Raw genomic sequence first — 23572 nt, 5'->3', positions numbered from 1 at the left:
AAATTGGACAGTGCAGTTAGATTAACAATAATTTAAGCTTTCTGTCCTGGGATTTTTTTTTGTTACTTACAACCTCATGCTAATCACATTAGCCTATGTTAGCTCAACCATCCCGCAGGGGGGTGGGGGGGGGGCGTTCCCGTAGAGGTTAAATAGGCAGATGTGGTGGATTGAGACGCATTCAATGCAACAAACAAAAACGTGTTGGATCAGACATTGATTTCTGGGGGTTAATAATTTTGGATTGAAAAGGTCTAGGCAGCCTAGCCAGCCCAAGTTTGAATATTTACCAAATTTGATCACATTCACATTTTCTCATGACACAAACAAATTAACTATAAATACACAACGTTACCAATTTGTTTACCATGACCAGATGGACAGGGCGCATAAACTGTATGTGGCTGCTATTATAAGTAGCTTACTGTTGATCAGACCGGAAAATCGTCAGATCTCTAATGTTTAGGTGTAGCCTAGGCTGCTGCAACATTTTGTTTGTGTCTGTCTGGACTGATGATGTGTTATCATGTTTGCTAAATAAATACCATAGGAAAGTGGAAAGCGTAGCCTACTTGAGCAGGCACAAAAATATTTGCTGCGTCAACCTCTCTTTTATTCTAACTTTTAATGGATGATGCAATGGATAATATCAAATCATTCTGAATTGATTTCGACGTCCCAGAGAAGAAAGTAGAAAATTCCATATACTCAGAATGCAAAGAATGCTAACGTGCAATTACCTCTGCATGCCTGTTATCAAATCAAATTTTATTTGTCACATGCGCCGAATACAAAAGGTGTGGACCTTACCATGAAATGCTACTTAACCAGCAATGCAGTTCAAGAAATAAAGTAAAGAAAATATTTACTAAATAAACTAAAGCAAAAAATAAAAGGTAACACAATAAATAATAAGGCTATATATATTTATTTTCTACCTTAAATTAACTAGGCAAGTCAGTTAAGACCGAATTCTTATTTTCAATGACGGCCTAGGAACACTTGGTTAACTGCCTTGTTCAGTGGCAGAATGACAAATCTTTACCTTGTCAGCTTGGGATTCAATTATGCAACCTTTCGGTTGCTAGTTCAACGCTATAACCACTAGGCTACCTGCCGCCCTATTTACAGGGTCTACCGGCACCAAGTCAATGTGCGGGGGTACAGGTAAGTCGAGGTACTTTGTACATGTAGGTAGGAGTAAAGTGACTATGCATTGTTAATAAACAGGGACTAGGAGCAGTGTAAAAACATAAAAGGGATCAATGTAAATAGTCCGGGTGGCCATTTGAAAAAAAATTCAGCAGTCTTATAGCTTGGGTATAAGAAGGAGCCTTTTGGACTTAGACTTTGTACTCCGGTACCAGTTGTCGTGTGGTAGCAAAGAGAACAGTCTGTGACTGGAGTCTTAGAAAAAATGTTGGGCCTTCCTCTGACACCGCCTGCTATATTGGCCCTGGATGGCTGGAAGCTTGGCTCCAGTGATGTATTGGGACATACACACAACCCTCTGTAGCGCCTTACGATCTAATGCAGAGCAGTGGCCGTACCAGGCGGTGATGCAACCAGTCAGGATGTTCTCGATGGTGCAGTTCTAGATCTTTTTGAGGATCTGGGGACCCAGATTTCTAATCTTTTTAGTCTCCTGATGGGGAAAAGTAGTTGTTGTTCCTCTTCACGACTGTGGTGTGTTTGGACCATAATAGTTTGTTGGTGGTGTGTACACCAAGGAACTTGAAACTCTCGACACGCTCCACTACAGACCTGTTGATGTTAATGTGAGCCTGTTCGGCCCACCATTTCCTGTAGTCTACGATCATCCCCTTTGTCTTGCTCACATCGAGGGCGAGGTTGTTGTTCTGGTACCACACTGCCAGGTCTCTGACCTCCTCCCTGTAGACTGTCTCATCGTTGTTGGTGATCAGGCCTATCACTGTTGTATCATCAGCAAACTTAATGATGATGTTAGAGTCGTGCTTGGCCAAGCAGCCGTGGGTAAACAGGGAGTACCAGAGGGACTAAGCATTCACCCCTGAGGGGCCCTGGTGTTGAGGATCAGCGTGACAGATGTGTTGTTGTCTACCCTTACCACCTGCTGGCGGCCCGTCAGGAAGTCCGGGATCCATGTGCAGAAGTAGGTGTTTAGTCCTAAGGTCCTTAGCTTAGTGATGAGCTTTGTGGGCATTATGGTGTTGTACGCTGAGCTGTAGTCAATGAACAGCCTTTTCACATAGGTGTTCCTTTTGTCCAGGTGGGAAAGGGCAGTGTGGAGTGTGATTGAGATTGCATAATCTGTAGATCTGTTGGGGCGGTATGTGAATTGGAGTGGGTCTAGGGTTTCCGGGATGATGGTGTTGATATGAGCCATGACCAGCCTTTCAAAGCACTACATGGTTACCGAGGTGAGTGCTATGGGGCTTTAGTAATTTTGGCAGGTTAGCTTTGCATTCTTGGGCAAAGGGACTATGGTGGTCTGCTTGAAACATGTGGGAATTACAGAGAGGTTGAAAATGTCAGTGAAGACACTTGCCAGTTGGTCCGCACATGCTCTGATTACACATCCTGGTATTCCGTCTGGCCCTGCGGCCTTGTGAATGTTGACCTGTTTAATGGTCTTGCTCACATCGGCTATGGAGATTTTAATCGCACAGTTGTCCAGAAAAGCTGGTACTTTCATGCATGCCTCAGTGTTGCTTGCCTCGAAGAGAGCATAAAAGGCATTTGCTCGTCTGGAAGGCTTACGTCACTGGGTAGCTCGCAGCTGGGTTTCCCTATGTAGTCCGTAATAGTTTGCAAGCCCTGCTACACCCGACAAGCTTAAAGGCTGATGTAGTAGGATTCAATCTTAGTCCTGTATTGCTACTTTGCCTGTTTGATGGTTCGTATGAGTGCACAGTGGGATTTCTCTTAAGCGTCCAGATTAGTGTCCCAGTCCTTTAGCTAGAGCTGTTGGCTGTAATCCATGGCTTCTGGTTGGGATATGTACTTACGGTCCCTGTGGGGATAACGTCGTCAATGCACTTATTTATGAAGCCGGTAACTGAGGTGGTATTCTCCTCAATGCCATTGGATGAATCACGGAACATTTTCCAGTCTGTGCTAGCAAAACAGTCCTGTAGCGTAGCATCCGTGTCATCTGACCACTTCCGTATTGAGTGAGTCACTGGTACATCCTGCTTTAGTTTTTGCTTGTAAGTAGGAACCAGGAGGATAGAATTATGGTCAGATTTTCCAAATGGAGGGGGAGGGAGAACTTTGTAGGCATCTCTGTATGTGGAGTAAAGGTGGTGTAGAGTTTTTTTTCCCTCTGGTTGCACATGTGACGTGCTGGTAGAAATTAGGAGTGCCGCTTCTGGATGAGTCTTTTTTTGTTGTTGCTTATGGCCTTATACAGCTCGTTGAGTGCTATCTTAGTGCCAGCATCGATTTGTGGTGGTAAATAGACAGCTACAAATAATATAGATGAGAACTCTCTTGGTAGATAGTGTGGTCTACCTCAAGACTACTTAAATGTTAGACATCGCGAACCAGCTGTTATTGACAAATAGACACCCCGACCTTCTCCATCTGTATCTCTGCCTTTTCTTCATGCAAATGACAGGGATTTTGACCTGGTCTCCGGAGAGCAGTATATCCTTCGCGTCGTACTCATTAAAGAAAAATTCTTTGTCCAGTTTGAGGTGAGTAATTGCTGTTCTGATATCCGGAAGCTCTTTTCAGTCAAAAGAGACAGTAGCAGCAACTTAATGTACAAAATAAGTTATAAACAATGCAAAAAAACAAACAAAATAGCACAGTTGGTTAGGAACCTGTAAAACAGTTAGCCATCCCTTCCGGCGCCATTATTATACATTGCCCTTGTTAGCTGAACCTTCCCTCTCGTTGTGCCCCTAAGTAAAAGACATCTCTTGCCAATAAGCTGCTTGTGACTCTGTTTCTTCATACCTTCTCATTGTGTTGCACAGTTTGTATACTCAGACCTTCGTCCATTACGTGATCGATGTGGCTTTTTCCCAGAAGCTTGAATCTGATGTGAGCAATGAAAGGGGTTCTTCAACAAAAAATCCACTACATTATTGTTACCATTAGCTAGTCATTCTGGTGGCCAAAACTGGACTCTATTAGCTAGCTAGCTACTTGCTACTGAAGTTAGCAATGCAAATTGAAATAAATTGCACTCATTTGAGTTCTAAATTCAAGATTACGATATATAATTTTCCTCCTCCCTCTCCTGTAGTTTGAAGAAAAGAATTTTAATTGAATAATATCCTAAAAATGCTCAGCTATCACTCTTTCGCTCTCAATCAATATGTCACCAACTCACCAAGCTTCTAAACACATAGAACTCCAATAATTCTCTGCGGCACAACCCCAGTACACCACACTAGGTTAGTTCTTTGATCTTAAACCTATGATTGGATGAACAACATGTCAGTTCCTATTGCAAAAGCTTTGATTTGTTGGAGGACGTCCTCTGGAAGTGGTCAAAATTACCATGTAGGTCTTTGCATGTGGGTGAGGCCTACGAGCCTCCTAGGTTTTGTATGAAAGTCAATGTAGCCAGAGGAGGATGGAAAATAGCTGTCCTCTGGCTACACTATGATGCTATCCTAAAGTGTGTTGTTGAGACTACTGTTACACCTTCAACGCAAAACAGTGTGTTTTATTCAGGTATTTGGTGACATGAAAGTGTTACAGTGAGGGAAAAAAGTATTTGATCCCCTGCTGATTATGTACGTTTGCCCGCTGACAAAGAAATTATCAGTCTATAATTTTAATGGTAGGTTTATTTGAACAGTGAGAGACAGAATAACAACAACCAAAAAATCAATATATATATATAAAACAAACTTTTGACTAGTACTGTATATATATATATATATATATATATATATATATATATATATATATATATATATATATACAGTACCAGTCAAAAGTTTGGGCACACCTACTCATTCAAGGGTTTTTCTTTATTTTGACTATTTTCTACATTGTAGAAGACATCAAAACTATGAAATAACACCAAAAACAAATCTTCACTTTTATTTTAAAATGTAGAAAATAGTAAAAATAAAGAAAAACCCTTGAATGAGTAGGTGTGTCCAAACATTTGACTGGTACTGTGCATATATATATATACAGTATGTAAAAAAAACCTAAAAAGTATGAAGTTCAATACGGTTTTGTAAGCACGAAAATTGAAAAGGAAAAACACAGAAAAGTGAAAATATTTCTGTTGAAGGGCCTGAGCCCCTAATGGACACGTTAATGTTAATGGCTTGCAATCCATCATGGCTACCTGTTATCCTCAGATTCCATATGCCCATATACAGAATGATTACAGTAGCTCATGTCTTAATACCATTGTCAGATATTCTTGTAGGGCATGTCAAAATTGGCATTTTCAGCAACAGCATTGTAGTATTCAGGCATCTCTACAGAGACCCCACTATCCACATGGTAAAGGTTGTCCTCTGGTATGTCCGTCAACACATTGTATGGATTTTCCTCACACAGAGCGCTGATCTGATCATACTTCTCTTGTAGAGGAGAGGTGATCTGCGAGGCCAGGTAAGGGTATTGATGAGAATCAATCAGGTGCTGCGGGGGAGAAGAACTGTCAGTCAATCAACCATCCAATGAATAGATGGATGAATGGGTGGGTGAATAGATGGATGGATTGATCAATTAATTAATTGAATACTGACTCACACAGATATGCACCAGGTACGCAGGGGTGCACACATGCACCCATGCATACACACATGCATGTGCTCACACACACACGTACGCATGCGCACACACACACACACACAGTACCTGTTTCAAATGCTCAGGCAGCTTAACCTTGGGATGGAGAAACCTTTTCCCTTTGTAGATGATCCAGGGGACTAAGAGTAGTAGTGGAAAAGCCACAGCTACCGTCACCAAACTGACCACCAGGCCCTCAGACAACCTTCGCTCCCTATCTAAAGCACAGACACAGGTGGACACCAGTTAGAACGACCCTCAGAAACTGAACTGATGGCACAGATTATGGAAATTTGTGTTTTGCTGAGGCAGTTTCCATTCCATTTGCAACAATGAACACAAATTCGATTTGGTATCATCAAATTATGAAGGGTGGGAGAAAAAGTGGAAGTGTGTGTGAGGGAGAAGGGAGAAGTGGTGGAGGAGGTGGAGAGCTCACCTGTGGTTGTGTTGTTTGGGGTGCTCATCACACACACGGCCTTGCTGTACTGCCCTGTATTGTTGTGCGGCATTGGTATGTACACCTGAACCTGAACGCAGTATCTAGTGTTGGGCTCCAGTGACTTCAGCTTAACACGTTGCTCAGTCACCATCTCGCTCTCAAACACCTGTGATAACACATGGAGTTAGTGTAATAGTGAGTGAGTGAGTGAGTGAGTGAGTGAGTGAGTGAGTGAGTGAGTGAGTGAGTGAGTGAGTGAGTGAGTGAGTGAGTGAGGGTGAGGTGGGTGAGTTGAGTTGAGTTGAGTGAGGGGGTGGTGGGTGGGTGGGTGGGTGGGTGAGAGAAATAGTGGGAGTATGTGTGTGTTTGTGTACATACACTCACTGTATAAACATTAGGAACACCTGCTGTTTCCATGACATAGACAGAAAAGGTGAATTTAGGTGAAAGCTATTATCCCATTTCAAACAGTGTAGATGAAGGGGAGGATTTTAAAGAAGGATTTGTAAGCCTTGAGACAATTGAGGCATGGATTGCATACATTGAATTTGTAAAGTATTCAGACCCTTTTCCTTTTGTTACGTTATAGCCTAATTCTAAAATGTTTTAAATAAAACACACAGTTGAAGTCGGAAGTTTACATACACCTTAGCCAAATACATTTAAACTCAGTTTTTCACAATTCCTGACATTTAAACCTAGTAAAAATCCCCTGTCTTAGGTCAGTTAGGATCACCACTTTATTTTAAGAATGTGAAATGTCAGAATAATATTTTAGCTTTTATTTCTTTCATCACATTCCCAGTGGGTCAGAGGTTTACATACATTCAATTAGTATTTGGTAGCATTGCCTTTAAATTGTTTAACTTGGGTCAAACGTTTGGGGTAGCCTTCCACAAGCTTCCACAATAAATTGGGTGAATTTTGGCACAATCCTCCTGACAGAGCTGCTGTAACTGAGTCAGGTGTGTAGGCCTCCTTGCTCACGCACGCTTTTTCAGTTCTGCCCACACATTTTCTATCGAATTGAGGTCAGGGCTTGTGATGGCCACTCCAATACCTTGACTTTGTTGTCCTTAAGCTATTTTGCCAAAACTTTGGAAGTATGCTTGGGGTCATTATCCATTTGGAAGACTCATTTGCGACCAAGCTGTTTTGGCTAGGGGGCAGTATTGAGAATTTTGGAAAAAATATATGCCCATTTTTAACTGCCTCCTACACCAACTCAGAAGCTAGAATATGCATATTATTGTTCAGGTTTGGATAGAAAACACCCTAAAGTTTCTAAAACTGTTTGAATGGTGTCTGTGAGTATAACAGAACTCCTATGGCAGGCAAAAACCTGACAAGGTTTCATGCAGGAAGTACCCTGTCTGACAAGGAGTCGTGCGTCTTGCATCTGTTTATTGAAAAGTAAGGATCTTAGCTGTAACGTGACAATTCCCAGGGCTCCGATAGGCTCTCAGAACCCGGGAAATACCTGAAGGTTGACGAGGCAGCCTCAGGCTGAAACACATTATCGCCTTTGGTAAGTGGCGGATCAGAGGACCTTTGAATGAGGCGCGTGCACGATTCGCCCCTGTGGAGAAATTTAATTCGGCTGTTTAGGCTCATTGCATATTCCCGGTCGGAATATTATCGCTTTTCTACGAGATAAATGGCATAAAAATTGGTTTTAAACAGCGGTTGACATTCTTCGAAGTACGGTAATGGAATATTTAGAATTTTTTTGTCAAGCCATGCGCCATGCGCGAGACCGTGATTTAGTATTCTGATAGTGTCTAGAACTCACGAACAAAACGTCGCTGTTTGGATATAACGATGGATTATTTGGGACCAAACCTACATTTGTTATTGAAGTAGAAGTCGTGGGACTGCATTCTGACGAAAAACAGGAAAGGTAAGAACATTTTTCTTATAGGAAATATGATTTTGATGAAGGCTAATCTTGCCGGGTGTCTAAATAGCTAGCCCGTGATGCCGGGCTATGTACTTAGAGTATTGCAAAATGTGCTTCATCCGAAAAGCTATTTTAAAATCGGACATATCGAGTGCATAGAGGAGTAATGTATCTATAATTCTTAAAATAATTGTTATGCTTTTTGTGAACGTTTATCGTGAGTAATTTAGCAAACTGTTAGTAAATTCCCCGGAAGTTTGCGGGGGTTATGCTTTTTCTGAACGTCACATGCTAATGTAAAAAGCTGTTTTTTGATATAAATATGAACTTGATTGAACAGACATGCATGTATTGTATAACACAATGTCCTAGGTGTGTCATCTGATGAAGATCATAAAAGGTTAGTGCTGCATTTAGCTGTGGTTTGGGTTTATGTGACATGATATGCTAGCTTGAAAAATGGGTGTCTGATTATTTCTGGCTGGGCACTCTGCTGACATAATCTAATGTTTTGCTTTCGTTGTAAAGCCTTTTTGAAATCGGACAGTGTGGTTAGATTAACGAGATTCTTGTCTTTAAATAGCTGTAAAATAGTCATATGTTTGAGAAATTGAAGTAATAGTATTTCAAACGATTCAAAAATCGCGCCACTGGATTTCAGTGGCTGTTACGTAGGTGGGACGAGTTCGTCCCACATGCGCCAGAGAGGTTAACTTCCTGACTGATGTCTTGAGATGTTGCTTCAATATATCCACATCATTTTGCTGCCTCATGATGCCATGAATTTTGTGAAGTGCACCAGTCCCTCCTGCAGCAGAGCACCCCCACAACATGGTGCTGCCACCCCGGTGCTTCACCGTTGGGATGATGTTCTTCGGCTTGCAAGCCTCCCCTTTTTCCTCCAAACATAACGATGGTCATTATGGCTAAACAGTTCTATTTTTGTTTCATCAGACCAGAGGACATTTCTCCAAAAAGTACGATCTTTGCCCCCTTGTGCAGTTGCAAACCGTAGTCTTTTTTATGGTGGTTTTGGAGCAGTGGCTTCTTCCTTGCTGAGTGGCCTTTCAGGTTCTGTCGATATAGGACTCATTTGACTGTGGATATAGATACTTTTGTACCTGTTTCCTCCAGCATCTTCACAAGGTCCTTTGCTGTTGTTCTGGGATTGATTTGTGCTTTTTGCACCAAAATACGTTAATCTCTAGGAGACAGAATGCGTCTCCTTCCTGAGCGGTATGACGGCTGTGTGGTCGCATGGTGTTTAAACTTGCGTACTATTGTTTGTACAGATGAACGTGGTACCTTCAGGCATTTGGAAATTGCTCCCAAGGATGAAGGTGATTCTTTTGATTTTCCCATGATGTCAAGCAAAGAGGCACTGAGTTTGAAGGTAGGCCTTGAAATACATCCACAAGTACACCTCCAACTGACTCTAATTATGTCAAAAAGCCTACCAGAAGTTTCTAAAGCCATTACATAATTTTGGGGAATTTTCCAAGCTGTTTAAAGGCACAGTCAACTTAGTGTATGTAAACTTCTGACCCACTGTAATTGTGATACAGTGAAGTATAAGTGAAATAATCTGTCTGTAAACAATTGTTGGAAAAATGACTTAGATGTCCTAACCGACTTGGCAAAACTATAATTTGTTAACAAGAAATTGGTGTAGTGGTTGAAAAACTAGTTTTAACCTCTCTGGGCTATGTGGGACGATTTCGTCCCACCTACGTAACAGCTATTGTAATTCCAATGGCGCGATTTTTGAATCGTTAGAAATACTATTACTTCAATTTCTCAAACATATGACTATTTCACAGCTATTTAAAGACAAGAATCTCGTTAATCTAACCCCACTGTCCGATTTCAAAAAGGCTTTACAACGAAAGCAAAACATTAGATTATGTCAGCAGAGTGCCCAGCCAGAAAAAATCTGACACCCATTTTTCAAGCTAGCATATCATGTCACATAAACCCAAACCACAGCTAAATGCAGCACTAACCTTTTATGATCTTCATCAGATGACACACCTAGGACATTGTGTTATACAATACATGCATGTCTGTTCAATCAAGTTCATATTTATATCAAAAACCAGCTTTTTACATTAGCATGTGACGTTCAGAACTAGCATTCCCACCGAACACTTCCGGTGATTTTACTAAATTACTCACGATAAACGTTCACAAAAAGCATAACAATTATTTTAAGAATTATAGATACATTACTCCTCTATGCACTCGATATGTCCGATTTTAAAATAGCTTTTCGGATGAAGCACATTTTGCAATAATCTAAGTACATAGCCCGGCATTACAGGGCTAGCTATTTAGATACCCACCCAGTTCAGCCTCCACCAAAATCACATTTCCTATAAGAAAAATGTTCTTACCTTGCTTGTTCTTCATCAGAATACACTGCCAGGACTTCTACTTCAATAACAAATGTTGGTTTGGTCCCAAATAATCCATCGTTATGTTCCAACAGCGACGTTTTGTTCGTGAGTTCTAGACACTATCAGAATGCTTTTTCACGGTCCCGCGCATGGCGCGTTGGCTTGTCAAAAATGTCTAAATATTCCATTACCGTACTTCGAAGCATGTCAACCGCTGTTTAAAACCAATTTTTATGCCATTTATGTCGTAGAGAAGTGATAATATTCCGACCGGGAGTATGCATTGAGCCTAAACAGCCGAATAAAATTTCTCCTCAGAAGCGACTCATGCACGCGCATCATTGAAAGGTCCTCGGAGCAGCCACTTACAAAAGGCGATAATATGTTTCAACCTGAGGCTCCCTCGTAAACCTTCAGGGTTTTCGCGGGCTCTGAGAGCCTATTGGAGCCCTGGGAATTGTCACGTTACAGCTAAGATCCTTACTTTTCAATAAAAAGAGGTAAGACGCACGACTCCTTGTCAGACAGGGTACTTCCTGCTTGAAGCCTTGTCAGGTTTTTGCCTGCCATAGGAGTTCTGTTATACTCACAGACACCATTCAAACAGTTTTAGAAAATTCAGAGTGTTTTCTATCCAAACCTGAACAATAATATGCATATTCTAGCTTCTGAGTTGGTGTAGGAGGCAGTTAAAAATGGGAACATATTTTTCCAAAATTCTCAATACTGCCCCCTATACCAAACAGGTTAATGACTCCAACCTAAGTGTATGTAAACTTCCAACTTCAACTGTACATCCTCATCAATGTAGACACAATACCCCATAATGACAAAGCAAAAACACGTTTTTGGAAATGTTTGCAAGTGTATACATTTTTTTGACAGAAATATCTTCTTTACTTAAGTATTCAGATCCTTTGCTTTTGAGACTCGAAATTGATCATCATGATTCCGTTGATCATCCTTCAGATGTTTCTACAACTTGATTGGAGTCCACCTGTGGTAAATTCAATTTATTGGACATGATTTGGAAAGGCACACACCTGTCTGTGTAAGGTCCCACAATTGACAGTGCATGTCAGAGCAAAAAGCAAGCCATGCGGTTGAAGGAATTGTTCGTAGAGCTGGATTGTGTCAAGGAAAAGATCTGGGGAACATTACCAAAACATATCTGCAGCATTGAAGGTCCCGAAGAACACAGTGGCCTCCATCATTCTTAAATGGAAGAAGTTTGGAATCACCAAGACTCTTTCTAGAGCTGGCCACCCAGCCAAACTGAGAAATCGGGGGAGAAGGGCGTTAGTCAGGGAGGTGGCCAATAACCTGATGGTCACTCTGACAAAACTGCAGAGTTCCTTTGTGGAGATGGGAGAACCTTCCAGAAGGACAACTATCTTTTTCAGCACTCCACCAAACAGGTCTTTATGGTAGAGTGACCAGACGGAAGCCACTCCTCAGTAAAAGGCACATGAAAGCCCACTTGGTATTTGCCAAAAGACACCTAAAGGACTCTCAGACCATGAGAAACAAGATTCTCTAGTCTGGTGAAACCAAGATTAAACTCTTTGGCCTGAACGCCAAACGTCAAGTCTGGAAGAAACCTGGCACCATCCCTACAGTGAAGCATGGTGGTGGCAGCATGGGGATGTTTTTCAGTGGCAGGGACAGGGAGACTAGTCAGGATCGAGGGAAAGATGAACAGAGCAAAGAACAGAGAGATCCTTGATGAAAACCTGTTCCAGTGCACTCAGGACCTCAGATTGGGGTAAAGGTTCACCTTCCAACAGGACAATGACACTAAGCACACAGCCAAAACAACACAGGAGTGGCTTTGGGACAAGTCTCTGAATGTCTTTGAGTGGCCCAGCCAGAGCCTGGACTTGAACCCGATCGAACATCTCTGGAGAGACTTGAAAATAGCTGTGCAGCGAAGCTCCCCATCCAACCTGACAGAGCTTGAGAGGATCTGTAAAGAAGAATGGGAGAAACTCCCCAAATACAAGTGTGCCAAGCTTGTAGCGTCATACCCAAGAAGACTCAAGGCAGTAATTTCTGCCAAAGGTGCTTCAAGTACTGAGAAAAGGGTCGAAATACTTATGTAAATTCGATATTTGCATTTTTCATTCCTAAAAAAAAATGTTTTTTGTCATTATGGGGTTGTGTGTGTAGATTGACTATAAACTTTTTAATCCATTTTAGAATAAGGCTGTAACGTAACAAAATGTGGAAAAAGTCAAGGTGTCTGAATACTTTCTGAATGCACTGTAGGTTCTGAATGAAAGGTGAAAAGGTATTTTTAAACCTTGAGACAATTAAGACATGGATTGTGTATGTGTGCGTTCAGAGCTTGAATGGGCAAGACATCAGATTTAAGTGCCTTTGAATGGGGTATGGTACTAGGTGCCAGGCACACCAGTTTGAGTGTCAAGAACTGCAACGCTGCTGGGTTTTTCATGCTCAACAGTTTCCTGTGTGTATCAAGAATGTTCCACTCTCCAAAGGACATCCAACCAACTTGACACAACTGTGGGAAGCATTGGAGTCAACATGAGCCAGCATCCCTGTGGAACACTTTCGACACCTTGTAGAGTCCATGTCCCGACGAATGCAGGCTGTTCTGAGGGCAAAAGGGGGTGCGATAGTAGGAAGGTGTTCCTAATGTTTTGTACACTCAATGTACACGGTATATATGTGTGTGTGTGTGTCTGTGTGTGTGTTTCTGTGTGTGTTTGACTATCATATGTTTCTATTACATCCTTCTTGTCAGTCTTCTTCCAGTATCTGATATTGTATTCCACATTGCTGTAGGCTTCTTTCAGCGATGAGATCTTTAGCACCGGATTTTGAATGTTCACCTCCACAGCTCCTATAGCTCCTCCCTTGGTGACCAAGGTTACGTTTGGAGGACCAATTATGGCTGAGGAGACACAATACAGGAAGTCAAAGATAGGATGTCAAGAATGAGAGAGCTACAATGAACAATATCACCAAAGTACATATTGGTACTCACTTCCTTTCTTAAGAGAGAAGTCTGGGGTTTTCGCCCAACTGGAGGTATTTCCCTCTAACTCTATCCTCACTCTGAATTGATAATTTCCATGGCAACTGGGAAGTTCGCCGAAGTCACACCTGTGCTCTTTGGTGGCTTTACACACGGTGTGGAAGAAGGCAGTTGAAGGCATTCTGAGTATCAGACAATAAAAAGAGGTTAACATTTTAATTGCATTTTTTTGTGGCATCGATGTGTAATAACAGTGCCTTTATGTTGCTTACTATTAAATAGAGAGGAGAAAACACACAGCTGATTTGGCAAGGTATTCCGAAATAACATAACACTTATTAATGAAAGTCAAATAATGTAGCTACAAACTCAATAGCTCCAATGCAATTGATTCATTAGACAGGAAAACCCTTTCATTCTCTTAATTTCTCTTAGAGTTATGTTACTACCTGTTTTATAAAAATCAAACAGGTTTTGTTTTGTTTTTTGAAGGTGTGTGCGTCTTGTTCTCTTCCAGAAAAGGTGGAACTTTTTTAGTTCCTATATTGTATGTATGGTCATATCAATGCCCTATCATTGTTCACAACGTCTCCTTCTCAGTGAAGTTCCTCATGCAGATTTAGTATCTTAATTTGAGCCAGTTTGCTAAAGCAGGAAAATAATCCTGCAGCAACAGGACATTTGAATTATTCAGTGGATATATAATTATTATTATTTTCTTGTAGGGGTTGATACATTTTTCGTTAGGGCAAATCAAGTCTGACATTTTAAACCTTGAATACACTGAGAAAATTCTCAGGTGCAAAAGAGTGATCAAATTAAGATCCTGCATCTGTATAACCACAGACATAATTATATACTCACACTATGGCAAAATGTCAACATGTCACTGAAGTGCATGGCCCTATTCCCTGTACAATAGATATGGCTAAATACATTTCTACTTATCAATTCTTGGTCCACAGCTCAAATTGACCATAAAGGAAGTTAAAGCTTGGTCGCAAATGGGTCTTCCAAATGGACAATGACCCCAAGCATACTTCCAAAGTTGTGGCAAAATGGCTTAAGGACAACAAAGTCAAGGTATTGGAGTGGCCATCACAAGCCCTGACTTCAAGCCGTCAGAAAATGTGTGGGCAGAACTGAAAAAGCGTGTGTGAGCAAGGAGTCCTGCAAACCTGACTCAGTTACACGAGCTCTGTCAGGAGGAAAGGGCCAAAATTCACCCAACTTATTGTGGGAAGCTTGTGGAAGGATAGCCTGAAACATTTGACCCAAGTTAAACAGTTTAAAGGCAATGATACCAAATACTAATTGAATGTATGTAAACTTCTGACCCACTGGGAATGTGTTGAAAGAAATAAAAGCTGAAACAAATCATTCTCTCCACTATTATTCTGACATTTCACATTCTTAAAATAAAGTGGTGATCCTAACTGACCTAAAACAGGGATGTTTTACTAGGATTAAATGTCAGGAATTGTGAAAAACTGAGTATAAATGTATTTGCCTAAGGTGTATGTAAACTTCCGACTTCAACTCTATATAGGCTACACAGCTAGGTAATGTTATCTACCTAGCTTAACAAAGTAATTTCTCTATCCTCACGTAAACGTGCTGGCTGTAGCTGAATGCTGAGGTTTCGGTGAACCAAAGCTAGATAGTGTAAGCCTAAGTGCTCCTATCTACCATATTAAAGTTACACTAGAACAAAACAGGCTTCATTTTATCAATATCATGGAAGTCAAAAGCAAATTGCGATTGAAAACATTGATGAATCCCTCGGAGTTGCTTCTTGCCTGGACCTCAGGGGAGGGTGCAATTGTGTCCAGCAATTCTTGGCGTTCCTCCATGTGGTCATTCCTGCATCTGCAGGAACCCCTCTTTATACTTCTATTGGGACATTTTTAAGTTAGGACAGGTGGGAGGCAGGGGCGCTACAGTACAGTAGGTGGCATTAATGCACAATAAAGTTGGATGCCAGACGCCGACAAACCCCACAGAACTGCAAAACATTGCTATGGTATTACAATTTTTACTGTAAGAGTGTTGCCTCGACGAGACATTTCTGTTTACACTGCCTTGCTTACAGGGGGGCAACTATCGGGAGTGTCGTGCCCTACCTCTGGAGGTAATGGTCAAGACAAGTTCGCAAGTATACATTGCAGTATATTGTCATGGAAATTCTAATCAAATAATGAGGAGAGACAAGGTCAATCACCAATCAGGATATTATTTTATTCAAAACGTATTAATAACATGAATGAATTATTGCAATAATGAAACTTGTTTACGACCCACCCATAGGTGATTCGTTGAGAGCCCAACAAGCGGATTTGAGCTACATCATTTTATAGCAAAGTACATCCTACTGAATATTCATGACAGACAACAGATGTATGGAATGGGTCACAAGGTTAGTATTCGTATGAAAGATACTAATAATTCCCAACAGACAGTATCTGTTGTAAAGACTGTTCTCATTATGTAGAATTCAGGGTCTGGCCCCCAAAACAAAATTCCTCTCACAATTATCCATACTGGAGCCATCTCCACCCTGGTACCTCAGTACAGAAACACCAACTCATGCCATGGAATGCAGTCTTGTTAGGTTTATCACTCATGGATTGTAAATCTTCTGTCAGCATTAAGCCCCCAGAGGTCCCTTCTCAGTAGAACACACACAGATGAGTGTTCTAAGAACCCCCTATTCCAGCCTTTCGTAAAATATGGGTCGCAAGTCAAAGTGGGTCGCGGACCTGTTAATGGTGGGTTGCGATGTGTTAGAGTAAATTCATAATTATTTCAAAGTAAATGTATACTTATTTCATTAATTACTGGAATTGATTTGACAAAGTGCATCTGTGCTCTCCGCTCGCGTTTCACCGGATCTTTTTTCTGCAGTTTTCTTGAAGATCACTTCGTGACACACGATGCAGCGCTGTCGTTCAGCAGCAGATGATGCCCTGTCAGCCACTGACTTGTCATTAAATGGACTCATGCTAGCCACAAGTTCTGGCTGAGCTCAATTGTCATGAAATACAAATATAGGGATGAGTTTCTCTCTCTTTCATACAAACTTTGAGAAATAACGAGGAGCGCCCACAATGTGTTTTGTGCGGGGAAGTGCTTAATGTTAGTATTGAGTCAAATTAATATAAAATGACACGTCCTGACCAAACATACAGCATGATGGTAAACCCAGGGAGTTCATCCAGAACAGGGCATCATGCTTCAGGAAGCAGTGCTTTGACAGTGGAAAAGTAAGTCAGCTAGCAAGGCATTGTTGGAATTTTATAACAGGCGATGATAAGTAGAAATAACGGAGTACTAACTCTCCTAGTAGTAGATGTGAGTTTCTCTTTCAAACAATCCCGTGCCCTTGGAAGTTACACAACTAATAGCTAACATTAGTAAAGGAAAGCAAGCTGGCTAGTTACTGATGGTGCAACCCTTAGTAACAGTACAGATGAAGATGAAAAATGATCAGGCCTATTGTACATCTTACTGTAGAAATGATTGTTGAAAACTAGTATTCTGAACTGGAATAAACTGATTGAAGCTTTTTGAGGCAAACATTCACACAGTTCTGGGTTGCTCATCTACAGCAGGAAGCAGCCTCCGTCCTGCCTGACTGAGAAAGCAGTAGATGTTCTGATCCATTTTGGCACCACATACCTATGTGAGTCAGGGTTCTCAACTCTGACATACTTAAAAAACAGATACAGAAACGGTCTCATTGCTGAGTATGACCTCAGTGTTGCACTGTAAAAAACGGAGCCCAGAATAGTCATGCTTTTTGAAAACTTCAACCAGCCACACACCTCTCATTAGGAATGTGTGTGTGAGTTTTCTGATCTACATCTGTGTGATGTGATCAATCAGTTTCTTCTAGTTCAGAATAAAATAATGTACAGTATTTTAAACGGCAACAGTTCCAACCTTGATTTTCTTTCAACAATAATTTCTACAGTAAGATGTACAGTAGGCCTGATCATTTTTCATCTGTACTGTTACTTAGGGTTGCCCTATCAAAAAGCCTGTGTGTGCGTTCTGTTACTCATCTGTGTGATGTGATCAATGAGTTTATTCCAGTTCAGAATGAAAATGATGTATTGTATTTTAACAGCAACAGTTCCAACCTAGACAGATATGTAAGAGTGTTTTTAATGGGGGAAAATAAACATGAATATATATTTATATGAAAATGTAATTTCATTGTTTTTTGTTTTTGTCTATTGTTCACATTTGTTTTAGGCATACGGGCAATTAAATGTACCAATATTTACATATAGTTGCATATTTTCCTAAGCTTGTCCCAGGAAAACACAACAATTTTAATTTGGGTCCCAGGCTGAACAAGTTTAAGAACCCCCGCCCTATTCTGTTGCAAAAAAAAACAATTTGATGCAATTGCAGTATTATTACATAATCTTGCAATTTTGCTCTCACAGTATGTGTAGCTGAGGATATTTTTGCAAAAAAATGCTAGTAAGTGTGAACAACCTCTAAGTATAATGACAAAACACTTATACCAGAAGTATTCATGTGTATTTGTGTCATAAAAATGTATGATCTTAATTGGAGCCAGTCTCCTACAGCAGGAAAATAATCCTGCAGCAACATAAAACGTGACTTATTATGTCCATTAAAATTCATGGTATTTTTGAGCAGTTGATCATTTTTTTGTAAGGGAAAATCAAATTAAGATCCTACATCTGTATATGTGTGTATGTGTTTTGTTTTTCTATTTGCTCTGGTAAAAAGTCAGTCTCCCGTCCAGTGTAGTCCAGGAATGGATGTACCAGTCTAAATGCCTCTGAGACACTGCGGGAGGAAAACTGCATCCAGAATGAGCAACACCCTCTTCATCTGTATTTTATCCTGTGTGTGTGTATGTGTGTGTGTGTGTGCGTGCGTGCGTGCATGCGTGTGTGTGTGTGTGTGAATGCATGTCTCACCTGTATTCAGCTGTGTAGGTAAGGTTTTTCAGTGAAGTAAGGGGAGCGTCCCACTTAACTATGGCATCCATGTTGTAAGAGACCACCTCAACGTTTTGTGGTTGAGGCAGAAGTGACTCCGCTATAGAATGAATGAAACAAACACTCAGTTGATTACCAGAATTAGACTGAGACAGAAAGACGCTATTCAGATACAATAGTCCAGTGAGACAAAATAACACTCAAATACCAGAGTCAGACCTGGGTCAAATACTGTCAAATACTTTTTCTGATTGATTTAGCTTTCCCGGTACAAAGGAATCAAAAGTTAAACAGTGACACTGCAACAATGATATTACTGTATCTAGGCTACAGTAAGTTAAGGCCTGAAAACACAAACCTGAAATGAATCGAAATCCCAGAGTGATAAGAAGATGGAATGCCATCATATTGTTCTGTGGTGTGTTCCAATTGTAACAACAGCTATAAGTCACACTGGATAAGAGTGCCTGCTAAATGTGCAAAATGTGAAAATGTAAGGGGAAGAAACTGATAACTGCTCTTTTTATGGGCAGGCATAGTGAAGAAAGAAGAACAATCTTATTTCCTCATTGGCACTGAGACAGTTGCCCTAGCCCAAATTATGTATTATCATTGTGGAGGCCACTGATGTTGACATATCATTATTACATCAGGTATGAGTGGGCTGCCAAACAATTAATTATCATCTGAAGGTACATACATTTTTCACATGCTCCACCACAAACTGTCATAAACAAATCTCACAAAAATCAGACACTGCAAAATCCTGGTTACTATCCAATCAAAGCCACGATGACACTACTACCAACGGTTAGCCACATTTGGCTTAAAAAGCCAAACGTAACATAATATCTACCGATTCATTTCCAGCAATATTGCCCTTGCCTGCGTGATGTCTATAATGATGTGTAACCAGTTAGCGATGCTCATGACTACCATCTTGTGGGTAGACAGAAAGGTTTTCCTCAAAACCTTCTCAAATAAATGTTTACTACAAAGTTGTCCTACCTGACAGAATGATATAATTATTATTTGTATCAATTTGTTGCCATCACATGTGCAGTTGCAGTAGCAGTACAGAAACACTGCTAGTCAAACACATTCCTCTCTCGCTAGGTGTGCACTTGAAAAAAATTTTTTTTATTGAATTCTCGCTTTTTCCAGTCTTCGGAGTTATTATTCACCCTTATTTGACCAGGTCATAAAAGACACCTGTCCACAGAAGCAATCAATCAATCAGATTCCAAACTCTCCACCATGGCCAAGACCAAAGAGCTCTCCAAGGATGTCAGGGACAAGATTGTAGACCTACACAAGGCTGGAATGGGCTACAAGACCATCGCCAAGCAGCTTGGTGAGAAGGTGACAACAGTTGGTGAGATTATTTGCAAATGGAAGAAACTTAGAAAAGATAAGAATATGAACATAAAGTAAATGGCTCAGTAAAATATAAGAAACATTTTAGCACAAGTATAATACAGGAAGGCACAATTTATGATTTAGTATTTACATGTGCATTGGGGAACAGGGTGATGGAGGGCATGGTATAAACTGAGCAGTATAATACGAGTCTGGTAGCGGCAGTTGTGATGTGTGTGTACCATGAATGTATATGTGTGTGTATCTGTGTATGTGTGCCTATGTCTGTGTGTGTGTGCGTGTGTGTGTGTGTCTATGTCTGTGTGGGTGTGTGCATGAGTGAGTGTATGTATGCTAAGGTGCGGAGAATAAGAGCAAGTGGTCAGTCCAGTTGGTGTCAGACCTCATGCTCTGATACCATCTACCCGACAGTAAGGGAGAGAACAGCTTGTGCTGGGGTGTGTGTGGTCCTTGATGATGATGCGTGCCTTCCTCAGGCACCGTTTCAAGTAGATTTCCTAGGTGGGTGGAAGCTCTGTCCCAGTGATGTATAGGACAGGGACTAGTGACTAGGGACTAGGTGTGGGGGTGGGGGTGGGGGTGGGGGGGGGGGGGGGATTGGACAGGTTTGTCAAAGAGAGTACTGCAATTTACAAATGACGTAAAAAGAAATGGCATAGGATAAAATGCAAAAAACTATTGAGTGAGTGTTGTCTGATTGAAGCTGGTACATGGTAACAGGAAATGCCAAGTGACGTATCACAACGTAAGATCTTTGCAATATATTTGTGAGCGTGGCGACTGCTGAAGTGACATGGCTGTCAACATTATTCAAACACACAGCATGCTACCATCCCCATATTGTGTGTGTGTGTGTGTACGTGGATGTGTGGATGAGTGTATGGTCTTGAGAGAAAATGTGATCAGAGAAAAAAGAGAAAGACATATAAGACCTGTGTTGCTGTAACTGTAATACGAAGATGTTTGTGTGTGTGGGGGGGTGTGTGTGAGTGTGTGTGCGCGTGTGTGTGTGTGTGTGGGCGAGTAAACCAATGGACCAAAAACTGTAATGTGGGATGAATAACAGCAAAGTCACTACACAACACAACACAACACAACACAACACTAAACAATACATGAATTGCACTATAACGGTGACAATGGGGCGGCAGGTAGCCTAGCGGTTAGAGCGTTGGGACAGTAACCAAAAGTTGCTGGATCAAATCCCCAAACTGACAAGGTAAAAATACGTTGTTCTGCCGCTGATCAAGGCAGTTAACCCACTGTTCCCCAGTAGGCCATGATTGTAAATAGGAATTTGTTCTTAACTGACTTGCCTGGTTATATGAAAATAAAATACAAAACTAACAGTGACCCCAAACAGCAATCCCAACACCTTACCACTTCTACACTTGACTGTCAGCGGAGCCTTGTCTGGTAGTGAACAGTTAATTCAGCCTCATTTACTGCCTTTTAAAAAAACATAGCTGATTTGGCTGACTTGCTTAAACAAATGTGGTTTCTACTGACAATTGAGCGGATAAGAGGCTATCCGTAATTTTGATTAAGACATTAATGAGCGAGCTTGGACAGATTTAGTCAATGTAACTATTTGTTCAGCACTTTTGAAATGTACAGCGACAGAATTCCGAACATGGGTCGCTCTTACAGTGTTCTCCCTGTACACCAAGTCAGAACCGTAGGATAAATAAAGGGAGCAAATAAGCAAACAATGAAAGCTCTTACAATATTCAATGATTTGTCACGATTCCCACCGACGGTGGCGCCCCCTCCTGCTCGGGTGGCGCTCGGCGGTCGTCGTCACCGGCCTATTAGCTACCACTGATTCCCTTTTTTGGTTTTCCCTTCTTTTTGGTTTTGTGCACCTGTGTTAGTTTGGTTAATTAGCGGGGCTATTTATGTTAGCTGGTCCGCTTCCGTGTTGTGCGGGATTATTACGATAGTGACGGCTCATGTTCGTGTCGGCGCTATTTTACGCCGTGTGTATTTTCTCCCTTGTGTTTGGGAGTATTTGTTTTGTGTGAGTGTAAATTAAATACGCCACTACCCTGTGCTCGCTGCTTCCTGTGCCTCATTCCTTCACCTCGACTGCCAACCCGTTACATGATTACATTTCTCAAAAACAGGTTATAGGCTAACGTTGCATGTGCAGCACCAAGTCAGAACAGTAGGCGAAATTAAGAGGTGGAAATATATCAAATTATTAGCGTGAGGCACATGGGCTACTAACAGCTTACTACACAACATACACTTAGTCTTACCTTCTTATCTACAGTATACATATCTCCCTGGCATATTACATAATTTATGCAGCAGCATACAATACATTTTTGGACTCACCTTGTTGTGCTGTGCTCACTTGAACAGGAAGGTGTTGTGGCGGTCCTTCGTGGGCAAATTTTGTAATCAAACTTTGTCATCAAAGTCTGGCATTCTCTGCATTTATAGTGCTTTAAAGACAACTGGGAAATTGGAAAAAAGGTTTAATCACGATGACGTCAGTGATCTTCAAGACGTAGCTCTAGAAAGAGGCCCGAGTTCCGAATTTACAATTCCGTGTTGGATGAAAGTTCAAAACGTAATTTCCCAGACGTAGCTTGTTTTGCCCGAGTTCCCAGTTGTCTTGAACTCACGAAAGTCAGATTTTACAGTTCAGAGATAATAGTTGTTTTGAGTACGGCACAAATCATGCTTGATGACTGCTAGCTAAGATTTTGAAAGTATGACTTTGACATTATCAGTCAAATCAAAGCTATTGCGATTTGACGTCATTTTATCTGTGGTCTATGACCACTTCTAATGTGACTCTGGCAGCACCAAAGGGGCTTGAATTTTCTAGCTCTACCCTTAGACTTGGCAGTGACGTAGTGTCCCCATGAGTGACAAAACCCTGAGCCAATCACGGCACAGCGCTGCATATTTACTGTTGGCTTGCCCCATCACCACAGAAAGCACTGAGCTAGGCTGAAACACCAGCATTTTGGAACTGCCTTACTCAAGAAAGCAAAAAAGAGACCATGTTTGTATGTGACTTTATCAACTCAATGATATATATATATTTTTTAATATGTTTTTCAAACTGATATGTGACACGTATTAATTCCAAAATAACATGAAAAACAGGAAAGGCCCCCCCCCAAAAAAACATTTGCTAAAAATGTGGGGCTCAAAAACGCCCTGAATAACGGATTGCCACTGGAGTGAACTAATTTGTCACTTCAGTATCTGCCACCCTTAGATAGTGCAAACCTTGTACCTGTGTGCAGATGGTCCTGGAGCTTCCATTTTGCAGTTATTCAGTAAATCCCCCAGAGGGCAGTACAGCCCTACATTTAATCACAGACAACTACATATTCTGCAATTCAGAAACAATCTGTCACTTTTCCCTTTGCATGATGTGTCCTTAACATCGACAGATCTCATTACCGAGTCGTGACACATGATTGTGACATTGATGTGCTTGAGTGGGAATGGAGAAGTTCATCTGATTACGTAATCTCACACTATATCGGCATCTGGTCTAACACTCCCAAAGCTGTGTCTACAATAAGCTTGACCCCAGGCAGCCAGAGGAGATTACATTTCCTCAACTACTCAGACACAGACCCAGCTAAAATAAGCCTCGATCCCCTCACCGTTCCCTCAGGAATTAAACAACCAGGCAACTGAGGCCAGAGGAGGCACCTTTTCTCTCAGTGGATGAAAAGATCAGACATT

At 41.2% G+C, this 23572-nt stretch overlaps 1 protein-coding gene across 1 annotated transcript; it reads right to left on the bottom strand.

Moving 5' to 3' along the window:
- Nucleotides 1-5091: 5091 nt before the first annotated feature.
- On the bottom strand, nucleotides 5092-18957 carry LOC115179698 (interleukin-10 receptor subunit beta). The gene is made up of 7 exons (XM_029741380.1): nucleotides 18834-18957; nucleotides 18455-18575; nucleotides 13503-13675; nucleotides 13246-13409; nucleotides 6194-6362; nucleotides 5824-5972; nucleotides 5092-5604 (listed from the first exon to the last, which is right to left on the bottom strand). The coding sequence occupies exons 1-7, from the start codon at nucleotides 18880-18882 to the stop codon at nucleotides 5371-5373; spliced, it is 1059 nt and encodes a 352-aa protein (XP_029597240.1). The 5' UTR covers nucleotides 18883-18957; the 3' UTR covers nucleotides 5092-5370.
- Nucleotides 18958-23572: the final 4615 nt, after the last annotated feature.

This window comes from Salmo trutta, chromosome 39 (assembly GCF_901001165.1).
Source record: "Salmo trutta chromosome 39, fSalTru1.1, whole genome shotgun sequence".
In the NCBI taxonomy this organism is placed as follows: domain Eukaryota; kingdom Metazoa; phylum Chordata; class Actinopteri; order Salmoniformes; family Salmonidae; genus Salmo; species Salmo trutta.
Note: the sequence above shows the minus strand (reverse complement) of the source record. Positions and strands in the feature narration are given on the sequence as shown.